The sequence below is a fragment of the Myotis myotis genome, unplaced genomic scaffold (assembly GCF_014108235.1).
Source record: "Myotis myotis isolate mMyoMyo1 unplaced genomic scaffold, mMyoMyo1.p scaffold_m19_p_3, whole genome shotgun sequence".
NCBI lineage: Eukaryota > Metazoa > Chordata > Mammalia > Chiroptera > Vespertilionidae > Myotis > Myotis myotis.
Genome location: NW_023416335.1, coordinates 27,317,907 through 27,339,745, shown reverse-complemented (window position 1 = coordinate 27,339,745; position 21,839 = coordinate 27,317,907). Strand labels below are relative to the sequence as shown.

Genomic DNA, 21,839 nt, shown 5'->3' with positions numbered 1-21,839 from the left:
ACATCATAATTAAAATGCCAAGAGCAAAAGACAAAGAGAGTATCCTAAAAGCAGCAAGAGAAAGATAGTCAGTTACCTACAAGGGAGTACCCATACGACTGTCAGCTGATTTCTCAACAGAAACTTTGCAGGCCAGAAGGGAGTGGCACGAAATATTCAAAGTGATGAATGCCAAGAACCTACAACCAAGATTACTTTATCCAGCAAAGCTAAAGAGCTTCACAGATAAGAAAAAGCTAAAGGAGTTCATCACCACCAAACCAGTATTATATGAAATGCTAAAAGGTATTCTTTAAGAAGAGGAAGAAGAAAAAGGAACTCTTACCATTTGCTACAGCATGGATGGAACTGGAGAGCAGATAAATACCACATGATCTCACTCATTTGTGGAATATAATGAACAACATAAACTGATGAACAAGGACTGATCCAGAGACAGAGAGGCATTGATTGGACTGTTGGGCCTTGGAGGGAAGGTAGGGGAGGGTGGGGGGTAAGGGGGAAAGATCAACCAAAGGACTTATATGCAAGCATATAGGCCTAACCAATGGACACAGACAACAGGGGGGGTGGGGGTAACGTGGGGATAAGGACACATATGTAATATCTTAATCAATAAAAAAATATTTTTTTTAAAAAAAACAAACAAAACAAAAAAATCCAGATGTTTTCTCCCAGAAATGTTTTTACTATACCATTGTTTGAATCACTAAAGATTTTCATTACAAAGAAAAAGTTTAAAACTTTTAGTCCAAAGTGGCCTAGCAGAAGACATACCATCCAGAGCTTCCCTGTACATTCTTATTCCTTAACTAGAGGCCCAATGCATGAAATTCATGCACTCAGGGGGCGGGGGGCCCTCAGCCTGGCCTGTGCCCTCTCACAGTTCGGGAGCCCTCAGGGAATGTCCGACTGCCTCGGAGGCAGGAGAGGTTCCCGCCACTGCTGCTGCGCTCGCCAGCCGTGAACCCAACTTCTGGCTGAGTGGCGCGCTCCTGCATTGAGAGGGATCAGGCTGAAACCCAAGGGGTCTCTGATTGCGAGAGGGGGCAGGCCAGGCCAAGGGACCCCACCAGTGCACGATCTGGGCCAGGGAGGGATGTGGGAGGTTGGCCAGCTGGGGAGGGACCGCAGGAGGGCTCCAAGGTGTGTCCAACCCATCTCACTCAGTCCCGATTGGCTGGACCCCAACAGTAAGCTAATTTACCGGTTGGAGTGTCTGCCCCCTGGTGGTTAGTGCACGTCATAGCGACTGGTCAACCAGTTGACTGTCTGCCCCCTAGTGGTCAGTGCACATCATAGTGAGTGGTTGAGTGGCCTTAGCATATCATTAGCATATTACGCTTTGGTTGGTTGAATGGACAACCGGACACTTAGCATATTAGGCTTTTATTATATAGGATGATTCAGGCATATCTTATGCTTCCATTTGTAAAAGTTTACATTTTCAATACATTCTGAAAGTCTGCCCTAGTGAGTTCTCTAAGATACTGAAAATCACACTGGACTAACAAGTACATGAATTGATGTTCAATATGACTCATCATCAAGAAAAGGCAAATTAAACCACAATGAGATACCACTTCACACCTGTTAGAATGGCTGTTATCAAAAAGACACAAAGTAACAAATGTTGGTGAAGATGTGGAGAAAAAGGAATCCTTGTACACTATTGGTGGAAATGTAAGTTAATTCAGTCACTATGGAAAACCGTATGGAGGTTCCTCAAAAAAAAAAAAAAAAAAAAAGAACTACCATATGATATATTAATTCCATGTCTGGATATTTATCCAAAGGCATTGAAATCAGAATCTCAAAGAGATAGCTGCACTCCCATGTTCACTGCAACCTTATTCACAATAGTCAAGGTATTTACAATTACAACTTAAATATCTAGTGACAGATGAATGGGTAGAGAAAATGTAATCTATAGATATAATGGAATATTATTTAGCCTTAAAAAAGGCAATTGCCATTTGTGACATGGTTGGACCTGAAGGACATTATGCTAAGTGAATAAGCCAAACACAGAAAGACAAATACTGAACAATATCACTTATATGCAAAATCTGAAATAGTTAAACTCAGAGAAGCAAACAGTAGCACATTGGTTATAAGATCTGGTGACCTATATAGCAAGTCTATACAGTGATCTATATGGTGTCTACAATTAAGGATATTCTTCTCTACTGTATTATATACTTAAAACACTTTATCTGTACATCTCAATTCATTTATCACTTTCTTTCTTTTATTTATTACTTCACTGCACACTTTTTTTAATTTCTTAACTTTTTAATGGCCTCCTGCCCCCTCCCCCAAGGAGTACCCCACTTCTGCTGCCTTTAGTGCCTTAGAACTTTGGTGTCATTGACCTCAGACACCATTTTGCCATCCACAATCCTGCAGGTGACGATCTTTTGGATGGATTGTATAGAGTTGCTGTTGTCTAGGATGTCACCCAGATGCAGGCATTGTCCACAGAACTTGCAAAGATCTGAGCCCTCAGGTCCTCCATGGTCTTGAAATAATGCTCCAGTCTCTGACCTGGGTCGCTCGTTCTCTAGGTGTTCCTGGATTTTGCTCTGCAGTCTCCGACTGTCAGCCTCCAGGCCTCTCACCTTCTCCAGGTAGGAGGCCAGGTGGTCATTCAGGCATTTCATAACCTCCTTCTTGCTCTGGATGCCCCCAATGCCTGGCAGACCCCTAGCTATCCCTGCAGCCAGGCCCTAGGACCCCCAATTGCCCCACACGCTGGTGGAGTGAGACACAGAGATCTGGGAGCCCAAGTCCCTGGCACCTGCATAGATGCTGAACCCTCTGCTGGCTCGCTGGGCCCAGTGGCTGAACAACTGCATGGAGCCCAGGGTCCAGCAGTTGGTGGAGAAGCTGGAGCGGCTGCTGAAGCTCATGTTGTTAAGGGAGGAAGGCAAGAAAACGAGACTCAGGTCCAAACAGCCTCTATTACACATTTAGATTAAAAGCTAATGAAAGTCACAGCCATGGAGAATTTATATTATTTCCCCTATAGCTACCACAATGTCATATGAAAAGTAAACTTGAATGAACCAAGATGACAATCTAAAGAGCAAATACAGACAAGACACAAAATACCATGAAACTGTTGAGGCTGAGGCAGGCAGCAAATGGAAAAAATAGAAAATAGCAGTGAATGAGGAATAACCATAAGTCATTTAATGCAGGCAGAAAGATACTTAGCATTTTCAATACAATAAACACTTGTAAATCCTTGCTGATTTCTGGACAAGCCTCTGAGTTTCAAAGTGTGGCTAGCATTAGCAACATTTTTTCTTTATGTTCTTATTTTGGCATACTGTCACTACATAAAAAAAGCAATACATGCCCGGCCGGAGTGTCGGTTGACTCAATGTCCTGTGCACCGAAAGGATGCCGGTTCAACTGTCAATCATGGCACATTTCTGGGTTGTAGGGCCGATCCCCAATTAAAGGCAACTGATGAGTGTTTCTCAATATTTCTCAAATCGGTGGTTTTTCCCTCCCTCCCTCCCTCCCTCCCTCCCTCCCTCCCTCTCTCTCTCCCCCTCCAACCCCCCCCCTCCTCTTTCTCCCTTCCCCTCTCTAACCATGCCCTCTGGTGAGGATTAAAAAATAATGAGAGTAAAACAGTTTACACCTATTCCACCACTTATTGTTTAACCGTATAAAAAGGCGAGCAACATTTAAATAGTAATAAACATTTTATACACATTGTACCTGTATTAAGGTATTTTTAGATAATAATTTAGAAAATGTGTTAGTCCTGTTGAACAAAAAATACTTCAAGCAATATATATTATCGTTATCACCATCATCACCACCGCCATCATCACAGTCCCACCACCATCACCACAACGACCATCATCCTACCATCTTGGGGTGATTCTGCAGACTTGGTCACAGCTATCATCTTTGTAGTGGGTGTCTGGTCATGACAAACCTGGTGCAGGAAATTTATTGATTTTCCTATCAAAAGAACCTAAAAAAGGAAAATATCCTAGAGTCACCTTTATATAAAATTAAAATGGTCAATCATCCAACTATAACAAATATTCATAAGAAACAAATTAACTGATTAAAAATTAAATAACAAGAACATGTGGGATGGTATAAAGTGAATTCTAGGAACTGAAAAGATGTTATTAACAAACACATATTAATATGTTGATGTATCCAATTAATATATACTTCGCCTCAAGAATGCTAATCCTAATCTAATCTAATGAACAAAATAAACTGATGAACAAAATAGATCCAGAGACATATAGAAACATGGAACAGACTGATGAATCTCAGAGGGAAGGCTGGGGTGGGTGGGTGGGGAGAGATTAGCCAAAGAACTTATATGCATATATGCATAATCCATGGACCCAGATAATAGTGTGATGAAGTCCTGGCATCTGTAATACTTTCAACAATAAAGATAAAATTTTTTAAAAAAAGAATGCTAATCCTAAAATGCAACAAAATTTTAACTGAAGATCAATTTTGTCACATGATCCAGGTTGAGATAGCATTAAAATATCAAAATCCCAAAAATCTCTTCTAATCCTACCTTCCTAGATTGATCCATCGTAATAAATGAAGGAATCATCGACTTCCTTAAAGTATACTTGTCATGCCACAGTCGATCTGTTTTAACTGTAGGATCTGATGCTACAAAAAACTGAAAACAAAGAGGCATTGAAACATTAATAAGCTATATGCATGGCAAAATATTATCTAACAGCAATATCGAAGAATGTTATTCTAGAAAGCAAAGTTCTCTAAATACAGGGAAACTTACCGTTTATATACTAAAATTTGTTTTAAAAAGCATTTTGGATAGATCTCTCCAAATGAAATCACATATTTCCCAGACTTTTAAAACCAAAGTATAAGGAGAACAAGTTAAGCTCTCTTGAAGACTCATGGTTTTCATTATGAGTATCAATTATGGCCTCTACCATGTATCAGCAAAGATCTAAGTATGAGGACTACTGAATCTGCTTTGGACTTTCGTAAAAACATACCGACTTCTAGAGCTGTTTGAATATTAAATTCAAGCCTGCTTCATAGCTTTCCGTCTGTTACTTCCATCTACTCAGCTGTGTCTTCTTCTACCAGTGTGCCAGCCCTCTGTGGCTCTCTTGCAGAGCCCGGAGTCAGGAACAAGAGGTGCCTAGGCTAACATACTCCGCTCAGACTGCCGGCTACAGGTCGACCATGACATAGGGGAATGGCCAGCACCAGTGTACCTAATGGCACAACAGGAAGTGACTTTCTACTGTAGCTCTGCCCAAGAACCACCCATACTCAGAAGCTTGTCCCCTGTCTACTACGCTTCTCACATTTGCTTTCCCCACCAACCAGCCTGATAGTTGACATCAGAAAAAACAAGGAATGATAAGGAGAAAACTAAATTGCTATTGTTTCCAGTTCGCTTGCTATTCCAATGAGGCCATTCTCATTTTTTAGTCATATATACTAATAGACTTGTGCTTTTATTTCTATAAACTCAATTTCTAATAGCAGAACTGGTGAGTCAAATGTTTATTTTTTTATGCCAATTTCTCTTCCAAATAGCTGTCGATTAATATTCCTACCAGCAGGATACTCGATATTCTGCATCCTTGCTCATTTAGATTTTGCCAGTCAGTTAAGCAAAATCATGGTTGCTTATACTGCAATTTTACTGACAACAAAGGGAGTTGGGCATGTTTCACAATGCTGATTGCCATTTGCTTTTCTTCTCTTGTGAACTCTTTTTAGGTCCTTGACCTATTGCAGTGATGACGAACCTTTTGAGTTCAGCATTGTCAGCATTTTGAAAAACCCTAACTTAACTCTGGTGCCGTGTCACATATAGAAATTTTTTGATGTTTGCAACCATAGTAAAACAAAGATTTATATTTTTGATATTTATTTTATATATTTAAATGCCATTTAACAAAGAAAAATCAACCAAAAAAATGAGTTCACGTGTCACCTCTGACACGCGTGTCATAAGTTCGCCATCACTGGCTATTGTCTTTTTCTTAGCAACAGACTGTTAATTAGGTATGGTGACCGTTTGTGAATCATTAAGTATTACAAATTTAATTTTTCCAAGTTAATGATTTGCCACTGTTTATGTTTTGTTCTACTTTTGTGTTTTGTAGGTAAATGCCTTCCTTTATAGCTTCTGAGTCTCCTATCTTCCTAAAACCTTCCCATTCCCAGATTACAGTATATTCTCCCTTATTTTCTTTTAGTATTCCAATTGTGTTTTTATTATTTAGATCTTTCTTTCCTTCAAACTTTATCTTAGATAAAATAAGATAAAGGGAACTGTGTTTCCTTCTACAGAATTTTCTCTTTAATGGCCAGGTCAGCAACTTTTACTTAATACACATCATCCTTTCCTCTGAGCTAGGGATGTCTCATCAGAAATTACCATTATAACTATATCAATAGATTGAAAGGGGGGAAATTTGACTATATCAAGAGATCAAGAGGAGATATTTGATGTTATTTACCATCCTCCAGTGGTGACTAATTAGCTTTTTATCATCATGAACATGAATTTACATATATTGGAGTTTCGATCCATGAGTTATTATCCTGATTGGGATGTGGGAGCATCTTCAAGCAGGTTCCTGAGTTGTTCAGACTTCACCTGAGTTGTCCTCCTTGTTTCTGGTTTAGCAGGTGCTCCTGGCTCATCTTGTTTGTTTCTATACCAGACCTACATCCAGTCAATTTTCCAAAGAGCTCTAGTTCCTTTTACGGAGAAATGGCATTTGGACCACAACCTCAGTACCTGACAGGTGTTTCAGTTGGAAGCTGGATAGTGTGAGGCTCAGCACTGGCTCTGCTATATATGGCGGCCTGATTCCCCAAGCAGACTGTAAAGTCCATTTAAGTCATAAATACCTAAAGTGCCTTTTTGGTGATACTTAATAAATTCCAAATCACAAACAGGTAAACACACAAACCTGACTAGGAAGGTGTGTCCACAGATACTAAATGGATTTAAATAATTTTAAAAATGTTTTTATTATTTTCATAGCAATACAAAATTAATGGTTTCCTTGCAAAATTTAAATAACCAAAATTAACCCAAGAAAAAGGAGAGGGGAGACTCTAAAAAGAGCAATATGTTTAGATGTTATCACTAAGGCATTTAAAACCCAGACTTTTAAACTGAAGTATAATAAAAACAAATTAAGAGCTTACTTTTTAAGTTATCGTTCTTGTTATTTTAAAGTATTCTAAATCACAGAAAAATGTACAGAATGCTAGTTATGAATCCAGTATAACACTAGCAAAATCTGATAAAATATCCAAAATGGAATTATAAGTCAGTTTCATTTACGAATATAGATGAAATTCTGAATAAAATATTACCCTTGCATTACTGGGATAAAATATTTTTGGTCAGGGCACAAGCAAGGAAATATATAATGAATTATAAAACATTATTATGTAGTCATTTAAAATAAAATTTGTTCTTTTTTAAAATATATTTTTATTTATTTCAGAGAGGAAGGGAGAAAAAGATAGAAACACCAATGATGAGAGAGAATCATTGACCGGCTGCCTCCTGTGTGCCCCCTACTGGGGATCAATCCTGGTTTATAGGTCAATGCTCAACCACTGAGCCACGCCAGCCCAACTAAAGTTTGTTCTTAACTATCACAAACCCTTCTGAGAACCATATAACAAGTACATATCTTTTTCCCAGGAAAAATGCATATATCCACAAAAACATATAACCCTATGTACTACTCAGGAGTTTCAGAGATTATATTTGAAGACTTGGTATAAAAGAATAATATTTAATGGCAAGAAATTAATTTCATTATTGACTTCATGTAAAAAAGTTTACAAAATGCTATGCATGGTATGATACATACAGAAATGTATAACTAAAACTAAAAAAAGGAATATATATTAACACAGGTTATCTGTTTATCGTGAGATTACTAATAAATTTTACTTTTCTACTGTTTAAATGCTCAAAAATTTTGTAATTACACAAATACTTTTAAATTAGAAAAAATATTGTTAAAAAAAACTGAGTAATTCAAGCCAGTGAGTAAATATATAATACCAGCAGGAATTGTTTTAGCAACTACATTTTCCCAGGGCAACCAACTAAAAAAGATGTTTCTTCTGTTGACACAAATGTAATACCAAGGGCAAATATTTAAGGAAACAGAATTTTTAATGTCAAAATCTTATATTTGACCCTTGTAAGTTAGGGCTAGATGGCATCAATTTTGTACAGTCTCCGTTATAAGTAGGCATTTGAATAAATGCCAACATTTTTATGACCACAATGAGATCGCTATATTTATTTTCAATTCAAATTTCTATCATTAGGCACTAATTTAAATTACTAAAGTATTTATTGATCTTTTATCTTTTAATTTTTAATTTATATTCCCTTTCTAATTTTAAACACATAACTAATGATGTTTCTACGGGATAAACAATACTACTATAATGAGACCATCATCACTTTAACATATACTTCATTTATCCCTGATAGAAATAAAAACATGTTATAATCCACCAGGAGTACTAATCTAAAAGGTTACTCAATCACCATGCTATGACTGCTCTGTAGCTTGCCATTCACAGATTAATTGCATATAAAGTGCATTTATCTGTTATTCAGTTAGAAGAGCTAGTTTCTCCAGACAACACACCAATTTATCCTGAGAGTTGGAGTGCAGCAGGATTTTTATCAGTATGAACAATAAGAAAATTTAATTTCAAAGATAAGAACCTCAGACAATTCTGTCTTCTTTAGAAGTTATGAAAGCATCACTTCATCTGAGGGCAAAGTAGCATGCAATTACTTTACTAGCAAACATCTAGTAGCAAACACTGAGAGGAATGGGCACATCTTAGAATTTAATTAATCCTGTGAAAAATATATAGTTATAGAGAAAAAATCAAGGTCAGAATATAATTGCAATATGCTTTTATTTTATTGATGCATTTTCCACTCAAGGTTCTTTAATTTTCAGCATTATGTCAACCACAGAAAGAACTGAGGGGAAAAATAAAACATAATTGTACCACGATTTCTCATTAACTGTTGGACAAATGCCAAGGCCTCCCTACTAGAAACAGAAGTGAAAAGGGTAATTTTCTTAGCAAGGAACTTAGTTTCTAAGAACCAGATCCATTAATACAGACCACAAAAGACCCAACTTCAACCTGTCAATCCTGCAGGCAATACCAAGAGATCCACACCTAGAGAAGCTAAAAAGGCTCTGAGTCAGAGGAAGCCTGAAAAGGGAATTGACAAGGTAAACTGATAAATTACACTAGTTCAGTGGTGGAGCATAAAAGGACCAAAACAATAAAATATGTATATGGGAAACCTTTAAATTTCAATAATTATCAGCAAAAGTATAAAAGGAACAAAATAATGAAAGCTTAATGGATCCACAGAGACAGATAATCCCAAAAGCAGTCCCTACATTATCTATAGTTCACTGACCTTCTAATTCAAGGATGGAGATTATTAGAGCATTTAAACATTTGAAGCAAAATAGAAAATTTTCTAATTTTGAAAGCAAGAGATCGTACTTCTAATATTCTCTTCTTTTCCTGCTCCTAGTTGAGGCGCTTATCCTATACAGCTCTGCCAAGTTTATTCAAAAGGCAATAATCTATCTATACAAAACCCTAATATGCAAATCGACCGAACATCAGAACCACCAGCACATCTGAACTGATGGCGCCAGGCCATCCAAGGCAGGTGCAAGTGGGGCCCCCCAAACGCCCCGCAGGTCACCCTGCAGAAGGAGGTGACCAGTGGCAGCAGCAGGGGACAGGACCAGCAAGCGGGCAGCACCAAGGCCGGTGTGAGCGGGGGCCCAATCACCCTGACCAGTCACCCCAAAGATTGGCCCTGATCACCGGCCAGGCCTAGGGACCCTACCAGTGCGTGAATTTCTTGCACCAGGCCAATCATCATCATCATCATCATCATCATCCTATCTAATAAAAGAGTAATATGCAAATTGACCATCACTCCAACACACAAGATGGCCACCCCCATGTGGTCAAAGATGGCTGCCCCGATGTGGACACAAGATGGCCAGCAGGGAAGGGCAGTTGTGGGTGATCAGGCCTGCAGGGGAGGGCAGTTGGGAGGGAACAGGCCTGAAAGAGAGGGCAGTTAGGAGTGACCAGGCCGGCAGGGGAGGACAGTTGGGGGGACCCAGGCCTACAGGGGAGGGCATTTGGGGGGAACCAGGTCTGCAGGGGAGGGCATCTGGGGGGAACCAGGTCTGCAGGGGAAGGCAGTTAGGGGGGACCAGGCCTGCAGGGGAGGGCAGTTAGGAGTGACCGGGCTGGCAGGGGAGTGGTTAGGGGGTGATCAGGCTGGCAGGCAGACGCAGTTAGGGGCAATCAGGCAGGCGAGCGGTTGGGAGCCAGCAGTCCTGGAGTGTGAGAGGGATCCCAGATTAGAGAGAGTGCAGACTGGGCTGAGGGACACAACCGCCCCCACCCCCTGCATGAATTTCGTGCACCGGGCCTCTAGTAGTAGTAATGATAATAATAATAACTAACACTAAGCTATCTTGTTTTTACCTTGAACATATTGGCATATTTATTTACCTCATTCATATTATCATGGAGAGAATCCAGATAAGCTACTAAAAAGACTAACAAAAACAAAAAAAAAGACTGGTTTTCTTCTACAGTGCTACCCTTAAAAAGCCAAATAGAAACCTCTCCCCAAATGCTGAAAGTACTTTCTACACTAATCGTTCAGAACATCTGTAAATTATTATAGCCTTCTATTTTTGCCTGCCTTTGCATTTTATACAAAAAAATAAATAAAAGTTGGACACCAGTCCCTGTTCCACTGGGCTAGGGAATAATATATTTTTAACAATTAAAAGTAAAATCCTAACTAGTGGACCGAGAGGCCAATTTTAATGATGCCAAACCAGAAAGAGCAATGCTCAGAGGCCACCTGGAAGTTTTTATTTCAGGTAAAAAGAGCAAAAACTCATCCTTGGGTTGCAAATCAGCCAAACCCGGAAGCAGTTAAGGCAGGACACCGAGCATCACTCAGCAGCAGGAAGGGAAGAGAAAGCCTTTCCTGGAAACAGGTAACCTTGGGCATTTGAAAGAGCTTCCCAGGCCAATAGCAACAAAGCTACTTACACCTAAAGTGAACTCTGAATAGCCATCATAGAGAGCCTAACGCAGGAAAGTTACTGAGGAGTGCACAGCTGGGCCACAGAAAAAGAAGGTCCAAGAAGCCCAACAAAAACAGACAAGGGTTCCCTGATCCACATGTGACTGGCATTCCACCAGTTCCAAGGCAGGAAACCTAGAGATGGATGTTCACATTCACCCCTGTGATAATTCTGCAGAAAACTAGCTCCATTCAGTCTAACCAGTTTGGCTCAGTAGATAGAGTGTTGGCCTGCAGTCTGAAGGGTCCCAGGTTCGATTCCAGTCAAGGGTACATGCCAGGGTTGCGGGTTTGATCCCCAGTAGGGGGCGTGCAGGAGGCAGCCAAAAAATTATTCTCTCTCACCACTGATGTTTCTATATAACTCTCCCTCTCCCTTCCTCTCTGAAATCAATATATATATATATTTTAAAGCTAGCTCCATTCCATGGTGTCAGGGCCAGTTCGAGGCGTTATTTAAGTTCTGTTCTAACTAAGGGTTTCTGGACTTGGGAGTCCACAAACACAGAATGCAGAGAGGTCTGTGACTAGGAAGTTTATTACACCTTATTTGCATTATCCTCTATCTGAAATGTGGCTTTTCCTTCAAATAACAAGCAACAGTTCCTGTGACTCTGTCACCAATAGAAAACATGTATTTCCACATTGCACGTTAAGTCGTTGCACATACTTTAAAATAGCCACTAAGCATTCTCATTGAATGTTAATAAAAACACACATCCAGTCCTAGCTGGTTTGGCTCAATGAATAGAGTGTAGGCCTGCGGACTTGGGGGCATGCAGGAGGCAGCTGATCAATGATTCTCTCTCATCACTGATGTTTCTATCTCTCCCTCTCCCTTCCTCTCTGAAATCAACAAAATACATTTAAAAAAAAAAAACACACATCCATTATTACTATGTTACTAATTTAATATTAAGTTTAGAAACACTAGATAAAAGTTCTTTACTATAGAATTTCTCTAGTATGCATTGTTTCCTATTCTTAATTGACTATAAACATTTTTTTTTCCTCACAGAAAAACTCCCAAGGAAAGTTTCTATAAATGATTGCTGCTGTGGAATAAGGAGGAACTCTGAATTCCTCTCCCTTTTGTAACCCCCAATCTCTGGGGCAAATTCTGCAGATGTCCCACTCAAGTCTGGCTGGTACTGCGGGGGTTCAGAAGGTGGGCATACCAGGTCAAGCATTGCCACATATCACAAACACCACGGAGATTTGGAAATTCTTAAACTCCCTACGAGTTTCTCAAGTGTGGGTCAAAGGGACATGCAGATTCAGAACCACTGAGCTCTACTTAGGCACAGAGACTACATGGTGGATAGCAAGGAACTCCTTTAACCAGCAATGAGGCAGAAGACTAAGCAAATGAGCCAGAAAGTTAAATCTTAGGAGCCAGATGTAGCTAGCACCCATCACATAATATAAAGGCCACCATTTTAACGTGTGTTAATTCAATACTTTTTAGTATTATTCACAATATGCTTGTGCAACCACTAATTCCAGAACATTTTCACCACCCAAAGAGAAACTCCATATTCACTAGGCTGTGATTTCCCCTACCTGTCTCCCCTACAACCCTGACAACACAATCTGCTTTGTCTCTAAGAATCTGCCTGTTCTGCACATTTCCTATCAATGAAATTATACAAGGGAACCTGGCTTATTTAACTTGGCCTAATATTTTCAGGATTCATCCATGTTGAAGAACGTATTGAAATTTCATTCCTTTTTGAGGCTGAAGAATATTGCACTGTATAGATATACATTTTGCTTACTCATTTATCAGTTGACGAGTACTGGTGTTGTTTCTACTTCCTGACTACTATAAATAATACTGTGAATATTCATGCATAAGTTTTTATATGAATGTATGTTTTCATTTATTTACTTTTGAAAACTGCCAAAATGTTTTCTTCAATGACTATACCATTTTATATTCCCCCCCAGCAATGTATGAGGATTCCAATTTCTCCAAATCCTCATGAACTATTATTTTGCTTTATATTTTCAATACCATCCCAGTGAGTGTGATGTGGTATCTAACTGTAGTTTTTGATTTACATTTCCCTGAGGACTAATAATGATCAGAATTTTTTCTGGTGTTTACTGGCCACTTGTCTATCTTCTTTGGAAAAATATCTGTAAGTACTTTGCCTATTTTTTAATTGGGTTATCTTTTTGTTGTCAAGTAATAATAGTTCTTTACATATTCTGGATACTAGGCCTTTATCAGATATATGATTTATAAATATTTCCTCCTATTCTGTGGGTTCTTTTGTACTTTCTCAATCATGTACTTTGATGTACATACATTTTTAATTATAAAATTTATTTTCTGTTGTTGCTCATGTTTTTGGTGATATATTTAAAAAAAACTATTGCCTAATCCACAGTCACAAAGATTTATATGTATATTTATTTCTAAAAGTTTTATAGCTTTAGGTGTGTGATTGATTTTGAGTTAATTTTATATGTGGAATGCAATTGAGGTCCTAATTCATTCTTTTAATGTGGACATCCAGTTGTCCCAGCACCATTTGTTGAAAAGAATTCTTTCTCCATTAAGTAATCTTGGACATTTATTAAAAACCAAGTCCACAAAAATGAATGAGTTTATTTCTAGAATCAATTCTACTTCATCTACCAGACTATAGTTATGCCAGTACCATACTGTTTTGATTAGTTTGCATTATTAATATGTTTGAAACCACAAAGTATGAGTCCTTCAACTTAGTTCTTTTTTTTCAAGAGCATTTTGGCTATTTGGGGCTCTGTGACCTCCCATGCCAATTTGACAATCAGCTTTTCCATTTCTGCAATAAAGGCCATTGGAATTTTGACAGATTACATTAAATCAAAAGTAATGAAGTCAAAAAGTTTTCCCATTTATTTAGGTCTTCTTTCATTTCTTTCAATGATGTTTTGTAGTTTTCAGCATACAAGTCTTATACTTCCTTGGTTAAATTTATGCTTAGTATTTTATTGGCTTTTATTTCTATTTTGCGGAAGAGTTTGAGAAGGATTAATGTTAGGTCTTTAGATATTTAGTAGAATTCACTAGAGAAGCCATCGGATTCTGGGCTCTTCTTTATTGCAAAGTTTTTTTAGATTGGCTCAATCTCTTTACTTGTTATATAGATCTATTCACAATTTCTATTTCTTCATTTGAGAGCTAATTTCTAGAAATTCTCTCAGGCTTTATTTACCTGGAAATATCTTCATATCTCCTTTACCATTTTTGAAAGAGAGTTTTTATAGACTACAAAATTCCTAAATAACAGCCCTTTTCTCTCAGCATTTTGAATATGTCATACTATTGCCTTCTAGCCTCTGTGGATTCTACGAGAAATCAGCTGTTAAATATAACAGAGGATCCTTTCTATATGATGAGTTTTCCTCACTTGAGGTTTTTCAAGATTTTTCTCTTTGTCTTCCTAGTTTGCCTATAAAGTGTCTTACTGTGGATCTTTTTTATTTTATTTTATTTTAAATATATTTTTATTGATTTCAGAGAAGGGAGAGGGAGAGAGATAGAAACATCAATAATGAGAGAGAATCACTGATCGGCTGCCTCCTGAACTCCCCCTACTAGGGGACTGAGCCCACAACCCTGGCATGTGCCCTTGACTGGAATCGAACTTGGGACTATGGATCTTTTTTAGTTTATCCTACTTTGAGTTTGTTGAGCTCCCAGAATGTAGAGATTTATGTTTTTTCATCAAATTTCAGTAGCACAGGAGTTTTCCTAGGCTCTTTTCATCTTGCCACCTTTTTTTTTCGGTTCCACAGACGGGATAATCTTAACTGGTCTATTTTCAAATTGCTTATTTTGTTCTTTCTGTTTGAATCCCATGAATCCTGCTGTTGAGCCCCATGAATAGAATAATTTTTTTCATTTCAGTTATTGTACTTTTCAACTCTAAAATTTCTATTTGGTTCCTTTTTTACTATCTGCTTATTCATATTCTGTGCTTTCTTTGTTCTAGAAAGTAGCAATTTTATGCAAATATTAAATAAATTACTATTAAATGGGTTGTTATAAAGCTCATGTATACCAGTTTAGAGTTAACTATACATACACTTGAAGACAACTGATTTTACAACCAAGTTATAACTCATTGTGCAAATTAAGAAAAAATTAGCCCATGTAGAAACCGAAGAAAAAAATAATTCCCAAATTTTAATTATTTAAGGATCAAACACAGAATACAATTGTCTAAACTACCAAATTATTATGGTAAACATATGATTTAAAATAAATTAAAGAGAACCCAGAATAAATTAAAGAGACTTAAATGAATATTTATAAATTTAGGGTTCAACAGAAAACACACAAGTCAGAGAACAATGAAAATAAAAGAAAGGCCACCGACATCTTAGGGCTACTGGATATTCAAATTGTATGCAATGTTTTTCTTATATTATCAGCAGATAACACATTGCATGCTTACTATTTGCCTGACTGAATCTTCATACACACACCAAATCCCATGTAATAGGCACTACTATTCTGCACATATAAAAATGCAGAAGGTAAAGCCAAGAGAAGCTAAATTACTCACTCAGGATACAGAGCCATTAGAAACTGAAGGTGAAAGTCAAAACCAAGTTATATGATTCCAGAACCTGAGCTCTTAAGCTCTACCCCACAGCAATAAAGCAGATGAGTTATAACAAGACACTGTTAAGTGATAAAGCCAATGGCATAGCAGAACTAAACAATGCAAGCCCATCACAAAGAACATAAAATATATTGTCAAGAAGGATTAACTTTAGCTCTATCAATCACAATGAATTTTTTAAAATCCCACAAGCAAAACTAGTAAGCAGTAACATCTGAGGTATAATACTAGCAAATTAAAAATTTACAAATCTTTAGCTCTAGCTTTTAGGTTTGGCTCATTGTTTAGAGCATCAGCCTGTGGACTGAGGGTTCCCAGGTTTGATTCCAATCAAGGGCACATGCCCAGGTTGCAAGCTCGATCCCCAGTAGAGGGTGTGCAGGAAGCAGCTGATCAATGATTCTCTGTCATCATTGATGTTTCTACCTCTCTCTTCCTCTCCCTTCCCCATGAAATCAATAAAAATATATTTTAAAAAATAAAAATTTACAAATCTTTAATTTCCTAAAGTCCCATTTAAACTCAGATCCTAAGTATGAATACCACTAAATATAGAATCTTTTTAAAAAGATAAATTTATTGCAGTAAAATGTTAGCATTCAGGTAATCTGAGGAAAGGGTACCTGGGAATATTTTTTATAATTCTTCCAACATTTCCAGAAGTCTACAGTTAAATAAAGACATCTAAAAATAAATAACTTTACCAATGAGGCAAGCTGAGATAAGTTTAAGTGATTGATCATTTGAGCTACTAATGCTAATATTGTATTCAACAGTCATAAATACTTATTTTGTATTTTATCTTTAAATAAATAAAACCTGGAACTTTGCCTTATACATGTTCTATGAAACAAGACTTCTTAAAAAAAAAAGTACACCAAATTTAAGCTATACTAGTCTTAAAAAGTTTGTTTTACCTCAGTGAACCAATGTTCAGAAATAGTAAAGAAAAAGTCCAAAAGAAAATCAATTTTGGAAGTTTGTGTCCAATTCTCTACATTTTACATCAATTCAAGTCCTATAATTACTATCAATAAAATAAGTGAATAAATAAGGCTGAATAACCCACAAGGCATACAATCAATAAAAAACTGGTGGTACTTTTAAAACTCTTTTAAAAAACACAGATGTCCATAACGAATTAGTAATATAATTAAGGACTACTTTAAAAATCTGGTTGCTAGACAATACGAATTAAATTACTCTCAAGAAAAAAGACAAAAGTAGAAATTAGGCACCGAACTTTAAAAAGATAATAACCCAGTTGTGGCTTTAATTTTTGTTTTAATTGGTAGCACTATATATATCAGGCAATTCCCAAGCCAACCTCTGAGGAAAACCAGGTTCATCAAGTTAACTGACCAGCAGCTATTTAAGAAGTTCATAGCAGTAAACAAATTCATATTATAAGTAACATATTATAATTACTGGATGAGGGAGGGATTAGAATATATTTTTTATTAAATAAAAGATTTTCAGGGAAACCCAAGATGGCAGCATAGGTAAACACCGGAAATTGCTGCCTCGCACAACCACTTCAAAAATACAACTAAAAGACAAAACGGACATCATCCAGAACCACAGGAAGTCTGGCTCAGTGGAAATTCTACAACTAGAAGGAAAGAGAAAAGCACACTAAGACTCAGAGGAGTTGCAGAAGTAAGTGCAGAGGTACGGAGGCACATGTGGAAAGGGCTGACAACTGAGGACGTGGTTGTCTTTTTCAATCCGGAGGGAGTCTCAAGCTCCCAACTGCTCTGAACTCCAGTTCCGGGCAAGTCTCTGGGGACCCAAACTCATACGGGGAGAAACTGGACTGTCTGGCATCGTTCGGAACTCGAGAGCAGCTTTCTCTCAGAGGTGCTTGCGGCGATGACTGGGACACTGAGACGTGGGGCCTCTTGGGGTAGGACTGAGGATCAGCCATAGCTGTTTGCTAAACCCTGTTGATTCCCTGAGACTCCGCCCTACCCAAGCTGTGTGCAGAGGCTTTTGCATATGAAAGGCCTGGCCCTTTGCAATCTGAAAATTACCTAACAAACTGCAGCTGAGTCAGAGAGACCCAGAACTTCCAAAAGAAGGCCCAAGACCCCACAGCAGCTTGCATTGCTTCACAGCTGGGCCTCATCTGGGCACTTCCAAACCACAAACAAACAAGAGGAATCTGCAGATCTCTCCATAGCTACTGCTGGGTAGCCTCAGGCAAAGGCTAGATTAGCACCTCCTTAGAGATCCAAGAGCCAGTTTACCCAGTGGTCAGAGTGGGACCATCCAGATTACAACTCCTCAGATCCATAAGGGACACACCCAGGGGGCAGACTCAGTGAGCACCAAAGCCCCACTGAAGCAAGTCTTGCTCCTGAAGGGTGTCTCCAGCACAGAAGTTCTCCCACTGTAGACACAGCTGATTCTCACAGCCAATTGTCCTGGAGGTCAATTCCTCCCAGTGATACCTACAACAATCAAGGCTTAACTACAACAAGACTGTGCACAAAGTCCACAAAGGGGTGCATCAAGAGTGTCCAACTCAGGTAATTGGGGAGGCTGAGCCACTGGGCCCTATAGGACACCTAGCACAGAAAGCCACTCTATCAACACAGGGAAGCATAGAAAATGTGGAGACAAAGAAACAGGTCACAAATGACAGAAATGGAGGAAAGCAAACGACTGGATATAAAGTTCAAAACCACACATAAGGTTTTTCAAGAATTTTCTAGAAACCGCCAATAAATTTAGTGAGACCCTCAAGAAATCTAGTAAGACTCTCGAGGATATGAAAAAGGACCAACTAGAAATTAAGCATACACTGACTGAAATAAAGAATATTATACAAAGCTCCAACAGCAGATTAGAGGATCGCAAAAATCAAGTCAAAGATTTGAAATAAGAAGAAGCAAAAAACGCCCAACCGGACAAACAAAAAGAAAAAAGAATCCAAAAGTATGAAGACAGTGTAAGAAGCCTCTTGGACAACTTCAAGCGTATCAACATCCGAATTATAGGGGTGCCAGAAGAAGAGAGAGAGCAAGATATTGAAAACCTATTTGAAGAAATAATGACAGAAAACTTCCCCCACCTGGTGAAAGAAATAGACTTACAAGTCCAAGAAGCGCAGACAACCCCAAACAAAAGGAATCCAAAGAGGATCACACCAAGACACATCATAATTAAAATGCCAAGAGCAAAAGACAAAGAGGGAATCTTAAAAGCAGCAAGAGAAAGACAGTCAATTACCTACAAGGGAGTACCCATACGACTGTCAGCTGATTTCTCAACAGAAACTTTGCAGGCCAGAAGGGAGTGGCAAGAAATATTCAAAGTGATGAATACCAAGAACCTACAACCAAGATTACTTTACCCAGCAAAGCTATCATTCAGAATTGAAGGTTAGATAAAGAGCTTCACAGATAAGAAAAAGCTAAAGGAGTTCATTTCCACCAAACCAGCATTATATGAAATGCTGAAAAGTATCCTTTAAGAAGAGGAAGAAGAAGAAAAAGGTAAAGATACAAATTATGAACAACAAATACACATCTATGAACAAGTGAATCTAAAAGTCGTGAATAAATAATCTGATGAACAGAATAAACTGGTGAATATAATAGAATTGGGGGCATAGAAAGGGAGTAGACTGACTATTCTCAGGGGGGAATGGGGTGTGGGGGGTGCGGGAAAAGACTGGACAAAAATCGTACACCTATGGATGAGGACAGTGGGGGGGTGGGGGTGGGGTAAGGGCAGAGGGTGGGGTGGGAACCGGGTGGAGGGGAGCTATGGGGGGAAAAAAGAGGAACAACTGTAATAATCTGAACAATAAAGATCCTATCTAATAATAAAAATAAATAAACAAATAAATTTTCATCCTTTAACAATTTAATTTTAGAAGGCTGCCTTAAAAGATTATTTTTTAGTTATATAGGTATAATTTTAATGGGTGATAAATCGATAAACCTCAAAAGTAAAATATGCATTGTAAAAACAGCTTCCAAAATTCACCTCATCCTGTAATTACAGACTAACAGACCTCAAATTAATCGAAAATGATGTTTCACTCTTATCAAAATGAAAGCACTCCCTAAGTTTTCTTATCACAAAAGTGATAAAAACTTAACTGCACAAGAATTAAAGTCTCCATTTCACCTTGAATATTTGTTTGATTTAAAGTTTTAATTAAAAAACAATTATATAGCACTTTCCAGAAATTTAAACTTCAAGATTCATATTTAACGATGATGAATACAAAGATGCTTCCCTTCAAATGGCATGTAAAATGTATTTTAGCATATACCAAATCTGACTCCACTTATGTAAAATTTAACATAAGACAAAACTATGCTATTAGAAGTGAGGAAAGTGTTTACCTTTAGGAATAAGGAAAGGGGCAGCGAGTGGGTGGCAGTGGGAAGGAGAGCATACAATGAGGGTGCCGATAAGATACTGTCCTGATCTGGATGGTAGCTCATTTTGTAATAAGGTATCAAGCTTTACTCTTATAATTTGTGTACTCCTCTGTATGTAGATCTCAATAAAGGAAATTATAATTGAGCTTAGTGGTAAGGAATAAGACCAGTTAAACAGAAAACATGTAAGTCTAAATAAGTGACACAAATCTAAAGGCAAAGTAAAATAAATTAAAACCTTAAAAGAGCAGGAAATTTTTACAAATTGAATACAAAAATGTTGAAAATAATACAGCACAGCAAAAGCTATAGAAATTAATTGCATGGCAGAAAAGAATCTAAGGCAACACAAAATTCCTTACCTTAAAAGTAGGAACAGATTTTTATTCTTAACATTAGCATTTAGAAAAATATAGGTTAAAGAAAGTTCTGAAAAATTGAAAGGTAATCATTAGTCAAATGAAAACATATATATCAGACCTTTCAAAGTTTTCAATTCATAGTTTAAAAATACAGCTCATTTAACAAAAAGAACACAAAAAGCATGAAAATATTTCTTATTAATCTATAAATCAGTGTGTAATCCCTATATATTTTTTAATTTGGCAGAATTGACAAGCTGATTCTAAATTCACATCTAAGTAGAAATGTGCAAAAACAGACAGGAAAGCTATAAAAAGCACAAACTGTTCCTATCAGATATGAAACCATAAAACTATAGTTATTTAAATAATACTGACAAATAGCCAACAATATAAAAACAGTCCAGAAGCAGATTCAAGTGTATATGGGAATTTACTATATAAAATGTGGCAAAACATTCAGGGAGTTTTGGTCAAGACTATGATTCTTTGTACTATCTAACAACTCTTCTCTCAATCTGAATAATGTGAAAATAAAGTTAAAAGAAAAATAATTAAAGGGAAAAAATACCACTACAAATGAGTTACCCAAATGTATAAAATTATTCCATGACTCAACTCTAAAAAGACAGACAAATCCACAGGAAAACTGGGCAAGAATATAAATAGCAATTAGTAGAGGAAATAAAAATAATGAATAAACATGATAAGCTGGTCAATCTCACTAGTAACCAGTAAAATGCAAATAAATACCACTGGAGATGCTACATCTCATACTTAAGGTTAAAAACACTTTTGTTAAAGTTAGGTAATATGAAATGCTAATGAAGATGGAGGAACAAGAACCTTAGCAGGAAACTGATGACTGTCAGGAAAACTGGTTGAGCCACTCCAGAGCTCAAATGGCAGAATCAAAATTTAAAGTATGCATTCCCCACACCCAGCAATCCCACCTCCTAATACTTACCTGAGAGAAACTCACAAATATGCACAGAGAGGCACATGTAAGGAGGTTGATTTTAATAATATTCGTAAGGTTTAAAACTACAAAGAACACAATCACCATCAATAGGAGGGCTGCTAAGTAAAATATTAAGTCCATACAGTGAAATAACATGCAGTAATAAAGTACAACTATAATACTGCCATGGAAAGAGCCACAAGACATACTGAGTGATTTGCACAATACATATGCACAGAGAACACAGAACACCCCTTATGTGTTCCAAAAGCACCACAA

The 21,839-nt window shown here is 37.6% G+C and overlaps 1 protein-coding gene across 4 annotated transcripts in view; it reads right to left on the bottom strand.

Moving 5' to 3' along the window:
- The window catches only part of TUBGCP3 (tubulin gamma complex associated protein 3), a 93,528-nt gene that overhangs the window by 39,817 nt on the left and 31,872 nt on the right, over window positions 1-21,839 (bottom strand). For all 4 annotated transcript variants that reach the window (XM_036297523.1, XM_036297521.1, XM_036297519.1 and 1 more), the window contains exons 12-13: window positions 4,574-4,684; window positions 3,889-3,997 (exon numbers count right to left, since the gene is read on the bottom strand). In XM_036297523.1, the coding sequence (XP_036153416.1) occupies window positions 3,889-3,997; window positions 4,574-4,684 (220 nt within the window). The remainder of the gene's footprint in view (window positions 1-3,888; window positions 3,998-4,573; window positions 4,685-21,839) is intronic.